Here is a 12176-nt window from a genome sequence, read left to right on the forward strand (position 1 = left end):
TTTCATTCTATGCAAGTAACTACTCTACTGACATCAAATATTTACACACCTTTGTTGGTGATCCAATAATGGTGGGTAGCGGGGTTTTATGCAGCCAATCTGAACTCCGTGGAGACGTTCCCATGTGTTTGGTAGGGGAAGTACCCAGGCTGACTGGTCTGCTAGGCTGTGGAGAATGGCTACATCCATACCCTGCTGACGGAGGACAAACTGGGTCCGAGTGCTGTTTACGTAGTTTCTGTTTGCTCTGGTAAATGTCAGTAAGAGTTGGAGCACTCTGAAGTCTGGCACCCAATAAGTGATGCTGGGGAGAAGGTGAGCCTGCAAACAGTAATATTCTGACCTCAGTCTCAGAAAGATGACGGAAAGAAATGTCAACATAAATTTCACTGATATGGCATTCAAAGTGTAACAAAGTGTTTTGCAAACTACATTTCTTCCTTCAAATCTAATGCATTTTACTGAGGATGCAAAATCACAACTGTCAATAAATATTAGTAAAAATGGCCTTTGTTCAACACTGAACTACATCCAGCTACTTGTATCAGAGGTACTAGGAACTGCAGATTCTGGAGAATCCAAGATAACAAAGTGTGGAGCTGGACGAACACAGTAGGGTTCTCCTAAGTGGCATATTGGAGCATGGTAATTTATTGGCTGGCAATTGAAGACAGAGCCGTATGAGTAATGTTACACAATCCAAAGTAAAATCTTGGGAGTTCTGCCTGTATTCTAACCAACATTCCTTCTATTAAACACTAGCAACATTACCTTATACTACAGTCATTGTACATTTTCATTCATTCAGTTAAAAAAATGTATACACTCTTTGTTGTGAAAAACGCCCATGGAAACAAAAAGGTTTACTCTGAAATTCTGTCCCATCTTCAAGATTCAATAGTAATTCCCTATTTCATTAAAACTAATTTTCAGTTGGATAGCAGTAACCACAATAATTTAGAAAATGATATTATAAGCATGTTTTAAAATCCTAACAAGCTATTGTGCACCTCGATCCTCAATGAAATATTGTAATGGAAAGGTTATTTCCTCAGAAAAGCTTCATAAGGTAATGAGTGCAGAGATTAACTGTCATACTGTTTTTAATTTTAAAGAGGAGAAAGCACTGGAAACTACATTTCTTAGTCTTCAGTACAAATTATTCTGACATTGTAAATTTGAAGCTATTTCAAATCAGGAAAAAAAAGTGTCCAAACAGTGACAACTAGAGCTAGTTACAATCCCTCAAAATACTGATGGCATAAGATGACTGACTTCATATCCTGGGTGCAATATAAAAGGTCAAGTACAGGTGGAAATTACACAGTGAATGGCAGGACCCTTAAGAGTATTGATATGCAGAGTGATCTGGGTGTGCAGGTCCACAGATCACTGAAGGTGGCAGCGCAGGTAGATAAGGCAGTAAAAAAAGGCCTATGGCATATTTGCCTTCATTGAAAGGGACATTGCATATAAGGATAGACAAGTTATGCTGCAACTTTATAGAACTTCAGTTAGGCCACACTTGGAATATTGCATACAGTTCTGGTCACTGCACTACCAGAAGGGTGTGGATGCTTTGGAGAGGGTACAGAAAACGTTTACCAAGATGTTGCCTGGTATAGGGGATTTTACCCATGAAGAAAGGTTGCATAGACTGGTTTGTTTTCACCAGAACACAGGAGGATGAGGGGTAATCTGGTGGAAGTTTAAGAGTGCGAATGGCATGGATAGAGAGGAAAATAGGAGGCTTTTTCCCCAGTGTGGAGGGGTCAAATACTAGGAGGCAGAGGTTCACGCTGCAAGGGGGCAAGTTTTTAAGAGATGTGAGAGGCAGGATTTTCAAACAAAGGATGGACAGTGCATTGCCAGAGGTGGAGGCAGTGGAAGCAGACACAATGGCAGCTTTCAAGAAGCACCTGGATGAATACATGAACTGGAAGGGAACACGGGAAAACGGATCCTAATATGGAAGGGTAAAATGTGTCGATGCAGGCTTGGAGAGATGAAGGGCCTGTTCCTGTGGTGTATTGTTGTTTTTGTTCTGGAGCAATTATATTGTACAACAACCAGAAGATCCCAAAGAGCTCCACAGTTGTCAGACTAAATTTTACACTGAGATAGCATATCGACATGGATAAGGAGTTAGTAGGAGAACAGGTAAATGTTAAGGAGTTGTCTCGGAGGAGGAGAGATCAATAGAGAAGTGAAACAACTGAAGGGCGTCCAGATTGCTGGGCCTGAACAGCAGAAAGCATAAATGTGTAATAGGTGGCACGTGTCTTAAAGCTTCTTTTAAAAAAAAAACCAACATATATTACATCATCTGCCTTTAGACAAGCATATTTATCACACTTTTATCATGCTTATGATAAGTTACACCTAGAGAAGCTTGTCTTGCCCCATTGTAGCATTCAGGGATTTGTATTCCGTCTGTAAACACCCAAGTCGAGCCTAATAAAATTCAAAATTTCCCATTTTCACCTTTCTTCACCTTCTGTTTAGTTTGAATATCATTCCTAGATCCATATAATTGAAAACAAGTAGCCAGCAAATAAGAGAATGGTAACTCATTGCAATATCCAATGTGAGACTTTCAGCCTTATTTCCTATAACACTCACCTGATGGTGTCCTGGATCTTGACTCGTGTCCCTGAGGCAAACCACAACAGCAATGGCTAAGCTGTTCAGGGATAGTTCCAACTGCCGAAACACACAACAAATAGCAATTTGTATCCAGATTCATTTGGCATTTCTGCAGCTCCATCAACACAAATTTAGTTGCAAAAGCTATTCAAAATAGAGCTCTTATGACATATTCAGAGAATGGAGAACGTGTATCAGTTACAGGCTTGCTTGGGTGACTCTCAAAAGATAATAAAAAGTGGTGGACCCTTTAAATTAACACGACTAATTTTCACAGTGAAGGAAACAGCAAAACATCAACAGTGAAAGGAATTTGTAAAAAAAGTGGAAGGATGGAACTGAATGGATTTATTTTAAAATGGTAATGGAGAAATTAACGGAATTCCTCAATACCAGCCACTTTCTATCTTAAGATACTGGAAGAAATGCAATAAAAATCACGTCAATTTAACACATGCAGTGAAGTTACTTGAATCAATCACTGATTACTTGATCATTAATTGATCAAAGAGAAACAGCACAGCCTTGTGAAGGATAGATTGGCCCGGTGGCCCATTGGTTAGTGCTGCTGCCTCACAGCACCAGGGACCGGGTTCGTTATCTGTGTGGAGTTTGCACATTCTCCCCATGTCTGCACCGAATTCCTCTGGGTGCTACGCTTTCCTCTCACAGTCCAAAGATGTGCAGGTTAGGTGGATTGGCCATGCTAAATTGCCCGTAGTGTTCTGGGATGTGTAGATTATGTGGGTTGTAGGAGGATGGGTCTGGGTGGGATGCTCCAAGGGTTGGTGTGGACTTGTTGGGCTGAAAAGCCTGTTTCCACACAGTAGGGATTCTATGATGATCAAGAAATTGAGGTAGAACTTCTTCAAACAACAGTTAGTGCAAATCAGGAATTTGCCACCACAAAAGGCTGTTAAAACCGGGTCAACTGAATTTGGAATTTCAGGACTAAATTCAACAGATTAGTTGGAGGCAACTTGAGTAAAGTTATAGGGCATGGTATAAAACGGACAGTTGTTATATGGACGCAAAACCAGCTGAGTGAGAGGAAAGAGTAATGGCCAATAGCTATTTTTCAGGCTGGAGGAAGGTTTGTGTTGGAGTTGTCCAGGAACCAGTTTGGGACCCCTGCTTTTCCTGATATATACTGATGATCCAGATCTTGGAATATAGGGGACAATTTCAAAGTTTGCATTTGACATAATACTTGGAAGCATTATAAACTATGCGGAGGAAAGCGTGGATCTCCACAAGGGCATTAGCAAGTTGGACAAGTTAGCACATAGGTGACAGATGAGATTCAATGCAGACAAGTGTGAAGAGATGCACTTTGGATGGAAGAGCATTGAAAGACAACATAAAATAGGGGGTTTGATTCTAAAAAGGGGTGACAGAAGTAGAGGGACCCGAGTGCATATGTGCACAGATCATTGATGGTCGCAGGATAGCTGGAAACAGCAGCTGGCAAACCATACAGGGTTCTCGGCTTTATCAATACAGGCAGAATATTACGTACAGTCATGGGAGTCGCATTATAGGAAAGATGCACATCCATGTTACATGTGACTATACTAGAGGGCAAAAGCTGTCTCGTGGTTTATGCTGAAATTATACAAACAACTGCAAAAACTAACAGGACCCTGAAGTCACCATTTACACACCGAGAGGTGAAGGAGAGTAAGGCCTAGAGGATCCAGTGGAGAGTCTGCGGCCTGGATTTTGGGGTGCATCTGCAGCAGCTGGTGACCCAGATGTTGGTTTCACAAAACCCACTGGGCTTGTGTTTGATCTCTTCACCATTCCAGATCTGAAAGTTGATAAAGGAAACCATGAACGTAGAAAAACTTGTACTTATACAGTACCCATCAAACATAAGGGACTTCAGCGGAGTGTTATAAAACAAAATTAAACACTGTTTAAATACTTGTTCATGGGAGATGGGCATCCCTGGCAAGACCAGTATTTATTGCTCATCTCTAGTTATTTTCAGGGCAGTTAAAAGTCAACCATGTTACAGAGAATTTGGAGTTACTCATGGGCTAGACCAGGTAAGGATGGCAGATTTCCTTCCCTAAAAGGACACTGGTGAGTCAGATGTGTTTTTAAACAATTGACAGTGGTTACAAGGTCACTCTTGCCTTTTTTTTAAAACTCCATTTTTAAAAAATCGAGTTCAAATTTCGTTATCTGCCCAGAGGGATGCAATCCCATGTCATCAGTCTGCACCCCGCATTACTTGCCTACTACACCACTACGTTACCATCTATCACTCATTAAAATCTTGGCTAGGAAAGCGAAGCAGAAAAGTTTAGGCCCTAGCCAGCTGTAAATCATGTCTGCATGAGAAGTTAGAACTGGAGAAAGCAAAGAGGTACCAAAGGGTTGGAGAATGTTAGAGAGATATAAATGGCAAGACTATACAGGGATTTGATAATAAATTTGTATTTTAAATTTAGTGTGTGACTAGATGGAATATCATGTCCATCAAAGTACAGGAAGGATTGGTAACAAGACCTGATACAAGCTGGGATGCAGTGGCAGAGCTTCAATGAGCTCACAACTCATGCCCAACTTGTTTGAAGCTGGAAACTATTCAGAGGGCAGTATTTCACATGTTTGAAGCCCTCAAGATGTCTAATTCAGCCGGGTGCTCTTCATAACAGGAGCTCAGAAAATGCATGTCAGTATCATAGTTCAGCCTAACCTAATCGTTCCTTCCTTGTTTGTAGAATCAGAGTTTTCAGCAACTCACTAGAGAGAAAGAGATGAAGCGAGTCCAAGTTTTATTGTGGCATCACAGCATTTGCAGCATTGAACTCTGCTGCAGTCACACATTGGTGCAATAACTTAGTACAACTGACAGAACAAGATTATGTAACCACCTGTTCAAGCTATCCTTTAAGGTTTCTAATTACTGAATCGTATTTGTTGAGAACCTGTCCAATTCCTTGTCAATGCCAAATAAAAGTTTCAGTTCACTATCACTTCTGGTTTTTTAAAAAAATCTTTCCTGCATTCACCTTCACAGAACATTACCAGCTAACAGATTATTTATTTGCTCTCACTGCATTACACTTTGCAGCGGTTTGGTAACAGATTTTTAGCATGGATTTTGGGAAGAAACTTTCACCTCTGAATCTATCCTTCAGCTGGCACAGTCTACAAGTTGCTCTGTTGATGCTGTTTCTAATCTCTACCGTGTACAGCTGCCAGGTGTGAGATTTTTCCACACAATGGCAACTTACTGATACAATGCCTCCCACTCAACGTGAAAATTTAGAACTATTAATTACCTTCATATACTAAAACTGCATTTTTTTTTGCCTTTTCTCTGGGCCTTCCTGCAACAATTTGTCTCTCACACGATGAATAGCCAGTCATATATTTCCAATTCCTCTTAATGTACTCAAGGACAAGCCATTTGTTGCATTCACTTCTTACTGAGACTTGGAATTCAACAAATCATAAAATGAAACGAAACCAATTCACCTATCTGAACATTAGTGTTTGATTTTGACAAAATGTAAATAAAGATACAATTAATCACTACAAAGGTCACTTTTTCGTTGTTTTAACTACTGCAAAACTAAAGATAGTGAAATATACAAAAGCCAGCAAAAAGTGTTTCACTTTTGCCGTACAGAGTACATGCCCAAGGGGAACATGGAGGGCCTTTAGTCACTCCATCCAATGCTACGCAACACAAAATCCCCTGGAATATTCATTTTCAATACTTCAACTATGATTCTTAGGCACTTCATGAAACCTTGATGGTGCACAAACGTATTCTAAGCAGCAGGAGGTGCAGATACTTCTGTAAAATAGCGTGACTCATTACAAATCTCAAAGAGGTTCAAACATTGCTTCTGGAGAACTATATTGCAACTGAAGGCAGCCCTGAATAGAGCAGTCACAGCTCAGTCGCACCACAGGAAAGGGCAACATTGTTCAACTTAAAATTAAAGAGCATGAGTGCACCATTTTCTTTTATGTCTGTAAGAATGTACATTTGCCACGATTCGCAAAATGCTTCCATTGTTATTCCCAGTCTACCTGAGCTGACCAAGGGGAGGTGACAACCTAGTGGTATTATCAACGGACTGTTAATCCAAAAACCCAGGAAACACTCTGGGGACAAAAACCAAGTTGCTGGAAAAGCTCAGCAGGTCTTGCAGCATCTTGTGGAGGAGAAAACAGAGCTAACGTTTCGGGTCCGGTGACCCTTCCTCTGGGGATGCCCTGGGGACGCAGGTTTAACTCTGGTCATGGCAGAATGTGGAATCTAAATTCAATAAATATCAGAATTCATTAAAAAAATCATCTAAATGATGAAATGATTATCAGGAAAAACCCATCTGGTTCATTAAAATCCTTTAGGGAGGGAAACTGCCATCCTTACCTGGTTTAGACTACATGGATCAACAGCAATATGGTTGACCAGGATGGGCAGTAAATGCTTGCCTGGACAGTGATGTCCTCATCCCATGCATGAATAAAAAAGTTATGCAGCACTAATCGCAAGGGCAGATTACAAAACCTTTGGCAGAAGACAGTCAGAATATCCTCATCATCCAATTTCCCTCTCAACTGATGTCACCATTAGAAAAACAGGTCCCCTTAAAGGTCATTCAGAGCAGCTCCATAGTGACTGAGAGCAAGTGATGCACTTTGGATTTCATTTCAGAGCTTGAAGGAAAATCGTCGTCAATTATTCCTTTAAGTGGGTGATCTGGCAGTTTTTATTACTGATAAGATTGGTCCCCGAGTGTCCTTGTGAGGGTGCACGTGGTGTCTACCAACACCCACGAAGCCTTCAGAGACAGGTGAGCACCATGGAGGTTGCAGAGCATTATTACCCACTCTGCCTCCATTTTAATTTGATCTCTTCCATCTTTTTGTTATTGTCACATTATCCCTTGTGGACAGTGCTTGTTTTTCATTAATTTAGGTAGGGATATGGGTGATTTAGTGGCAGTTTAATTAAAAATGAGCTGGGGATTGTTGATACTTGTTCTTCTAATTGAAGAAACAGGCAACTTTGAGGCCGTTTCACAAAAAAAATAGACCTGGATATGGGTGCCTGGATGGTTTCAGAAAGGGACAATGCACTCCAAAAGCCTTGGAGTAAGACAGGTGGGTACCAACCAGGTTGGAGGGCATTATTCCTCCCTCCAAATCCATTTCACTTTAATCTCCTCACTCTCTTTCTACTCTTCCCTATTTTCTTGTTGCTGCACTGCCCCGGTGGGTTGCATTTGTTAACTTGTATTTTAATTAGTGACAAAAATTGCTTCGGTGGAGGTTTAATTAAAAAGAGCTGGGGATTGGCTCTTGTGGAGCAATCGTAGCATCACTGCCTCTGAGTCAGCGAGCCTCGGTTCAAGTTCCACCTGCCATAGAAGACTGTGATAACAAGTTATCTTCACAGGTTAATTAAAAATATCCATACCGGATTGCATAAAATTCAGTATCAGAAATAAGTCAACCAGAATCCTTATCAGTACTTGTTTGTCAAAAGGGGGGAGAAGAAAAAAACCAGGTGGGTTCTTCAGCCTGGCACAATAGTAATGTCCCTTCCTCTAGGCAGGAAAATCCCAGTTGAAGACCCACCTGCTTCAGATGTCTCATGTCTGACCAAGTTTGTTTTAAAAAGAACTGGATTCTTCCCCAGCTGGAGCTGGCTTCTGGACAGGCAAAGAAGCCAGAAGGGAAAGGTGGAAACTGATATTTGCACCAAAATAATTGCACTAAACTACAGAGCTACAATAAAACCTTTGAATGACTGAATTTCTCCTGCTGTTTAACTCAACAAACCGAACTGGAATAAAGTCTTAGCGTTTTTCAAATCCTCCAATTACATCTCTTCTTGAAACTGGGAAACTACTGGAGAGCTTTCCCTAGCTGACTTGTATTATATTACCAGAAAAGAGTTTAAAGTTGTTTAGATTGGAACTGATTAAGTACAAATATATTGAATTATTCAGCTGTAGAACTACACACATCATTGTAGACTATGATGCTGAGAATAATACATGTAAGCATTGTAATTTGGAATTAGGTCAGATGACGAACAAGATATAATAAAGAAATTTGGAAAGAAAGACACAACATATTGCAAAAACATGCTTTAAACAGTTAATTTTTTTATGCATGTCAGTAGTACACACTGAAATGCACAGAATGCAAGTAAGTAACATACCTGGGTGATCCATAGGGATTGGTGTTATGGCTGGAAGTTACATGCAGGTTCTGCTCAATCCGCTGGTAGTTTCGAATCTGAGTAGGGACTGGAATCGGAGCTGACTCAGTGCGAGGCGACACTGGAGGTGGACACTGCCTGGAGTTAAAACACACGACAGCTGGGCATGAGGCAGGAGTTGCAGCTCCTTAATGTATCTGCACCGTTATCTGACTATTAAAATGAGGTATTTAAAATATTTTGAGCAGCTGTTATGCGACATAAACCTAATCAGCAGGAATGAGCAAGAGCCTTGATTCTGTTATAAACAATGCTCCACTTGAAACACGACTACCGGTTTCACATGAAAACCTGCATGAATTTCCCTTCAACTTTGTATGGGTGAAGTAAGTCAGTCAAGAAAACTAATTTTAATGAAAAGCAAGTATGAGCTAGATAGGAAACTGTTCTAAATTTATATTAAAAAATTCACACAACCTTTCCTTTCTCTTCCTCCACCCAGCAGTATCAGATTACAGAAAATAAATACAGGGAACGTCACTGGGAACACTCTGTTCCAAGGCCATACCAAATGGTATCTCAGAATTAAAAGGTGATCAACATCACAACGGAAATAAGTCACAGAGATAAAATTAAAGCAAGTAACACAGTTCAAGGTAAATACGGTTCATAGCAGGGGTACTTCTGAAAGGCAGTAGCTTACTTTGACAAACATGTCTCAGACTGACTGCTGACGTTTAGCACCTCATATTCAGTTTATCTTAATGACGCCTGCAACCTCTCCCACCCCCTCACCATGCAACAAGTCTTATTTGCCTGTGGCTTGTCATGGAGACATCCTCCTCATTTGCCTTTTCAAGGACTTTAGAAAAGCATTAGCTCCAGCCAAAAAAACAGTGGAAAAAAATAGTTGCATAAGTTAACTCTTATCAAACCAAACCAAAACACTGGCCAAGTGATCTGAATTTGCAAAGGGAAAATGATTAATGATTACGTCAGATCATCCTGAAGCATCTTTAAACTTACCAATTTTGGACAGCACAACTGTTCACTGAACCTTCTCCCCACCATAAAGTATAGTCTTAGGTTTCTCAAATGATGTTGAAATACTTTGAAGTCCCTTTCTATCTCCCCAGTTCTACTTGTAACATTTGAAGTGTACAGAATGCAGTGAGCATTCCTTACAGAACATCCTGCACAGATAGCCAACCTAAAATCTAAATGACAATTTTTTTTGTTTGCGGGGTGGGAGGGAAGCGCTGGAGGATGTCCGATCAATCATTTTGACTTTTCCCCTTTTTGGTAGCTGGATGTTGAACAGCAGCACAGTAATTCTGCATGTAAATACAGCTATATCCCAGAATTAAATCAAGGAGATTGCGAGCTGCAGAGAACACAAAAAGACTGAGATGCCCTAATTCTATTCCTATATCACATGGTCTTGCAGACTCTATCATCAGCATCTGTGTGGTATTTCACAGATACCATAAGGAAGAACAAATGCATTTGTAGAAAGAACACCACAACACAAGCAGGCTTTTTGGCCCACCAAGCCTATACTGACACATGAAGCCATTTTAAACTAAAAACCTTTTATCCTTACAGGGCCCACGTCCCTCTATTTCCTGCCTATTCACGTACCTGTCAAGATGCCTCTTAAACACTGCTCTTGAATCTGCTTCTACCAACTCCTCTGGCAGCACATTCCAGGCATTTACCACCCGTTTCATAAAACAAAATTTGCCTCTCACATTTCCTTTAAACTTCCCTCTAGTAATTGACATTTTATTACCCTGGGAAAAGGACTCAAACCATCCACACCTCTCATAATTTTGTAAACTTCTAACAGGTCACTCCTCCGCCTCCAATGTTTGGTTTGATTTATTGCAGACGTGTCCCTAATTATAGTGAAAAGCCTTGTCCTGTGAGCAGTACAGGCAGATAATAGAGTGCTTAGACAGAACGTGCATACAGTTAACATTGCACAGGATGTACACAAAGCAAGATCAACACTTTCTGAAGACAGAGAATCCATTCATCAGTTTAACAGGTGCAGGAAAGAAGCTGTTCTTGAGCCTGTTGTGTGTTCAAGCTTCCATATCTTCTGGCTGATGGAAGAGAGAAAACAAACCATATTTGTCCAATCTCTTCTCAGAGCTAATACCTCCAAACCAGGCAACATCCTGGTGAACCTTTCCTCTACTCTCTTCAAAGCTTCACACAATCTTCCAAATGTGACCTAAATAAAGTTCTGTACACCTGTAATACGAATTGCCAAATTTTATACTCTATAAGATGAAGGCAAAGATGCCATATGCCTTCGGACCACATTGTCCACTTGTGTTGCCACTTTCAGAGAACTGTGGACTTGTATGCCAGGATTGCTCTGTATATTAATGCTTCTAAGGATTCTGCCATTTACTGTATACTTCCCTCCTGCATTAGACCTTCCAAAATGGATCACATCACGTGTCCTAATTAAATTCATGTCATTTCTCCACCCAAGTCTCCAGCTTATCTATATCCTGTTGTATCTTCTGACACTTCTCCTTACTACCCACAGCTCCCCCAATCTGTGTGCCATCTGCAAATTTACTAATCTGGCCACCTAACATTCTCCTCTACTACTGCAAACAACACAGGGCCAGTACAGACCCTTGCACAACACCAAGGGTTACAAATCTCCAGTCAGAAAAACACCCTTCCACCGCTACTCTTCCCGTTCCATATCCCTCTTACCTGCTTAATGCAGATCCCCTGAGAGTTCACCTTTGTATCAGCCTGCCATGACAGACCTTGTACAGGCCTTGCTAAAGTCCGTGTAGCCAGCATCCACTGCCCAGTCCTCAATCATCTTTGTTACTTTCTCAAAAATCTCAATCAATTTTGGAGACATGACTGTCCCGACACAAAGTCATGCTGCCTACTGCTAATGTATCCATAGTTTTCCAAATGTGAATAAATCCTGCCCCTCAGAATTTGCTCCAATCATTTCTTTGCAAGTGACTTAAAGCTCGCCAGCCTGTAATTTCCTGGATTATTCCTACTGCCCTTCTTAAACAAAAAGAACAATGCTGCGATTGTCTAGTCCTCTGGGGCCTCTCCTGTGACTGAAGAGGATATGAAGGTTTTATGCAAAGCCCCAGCAATTTCCTCTCTTTCCTCCCTCGCTATTCTGGGATAGATCCCAGGTCCTATGGATTTGTCTACCTAATGCTTTTCAAAACACCCACCTCATTTTTTATGTTGTCATGCCCTAAAACATCAACTTACCCCTCTCTAGACTGACCATCCACCTTGTTAGGAATTCACAAAGGAGAAGAACATA

The 12176-nt window shown here is 40.8% G+C and overlaps 1 protein-coding gene across 4 annotated transcripts in view; it reads right to left on the reverse strand.

Annotated features, from left to right (window-relative positions):
- The window catches only part of ulk2 (unc-51 like autophagy activating kinase 2), a 109808-nt gene that overhangs the window by 17606 nt on the left and 80026 nt on the right, over positions 1-12176 (reverse strand). For all 4 annotated transcript variants that reach the window (XM_048556793.2, XM_048556794.2, XM_048556792.2 and 1 more), the window contains 4 exons: positions 8849-8986; positions 4311-4456; positions 2623-2703; positions 50-321 (listed from right to left, as the gene is read on the reverse strand). In XM_048556793.2, the coding sequence (XP_048412750.1) occupies positions 50-321; positions 2623-2703; positions 4311-4456; positions 8849-8986 (637 nt within the window). The remainder of the gene's footprint in view (positions 1-49; positions 322-2622; positions 2704-4310; positions 4457-8848; positions 8987-12176) is intronic.

The sequence above is a fragment of the Stegostoma tigrinum genome, chromosome 27, assembly GCF_030684315.1.
Source record: "Stegostoma tigrinum isolate sSteTig4 chromosome 27, sSteTig4.hap1, whole genome shotgun sequence".
Classification (NCBI taxonomy): Eukaryota; Metazoa; Chordata; class Chondrichthyes; order Orectolobiformes; family Stegostomatidae; genus Stegostoma; species Stegostoma tigrinum.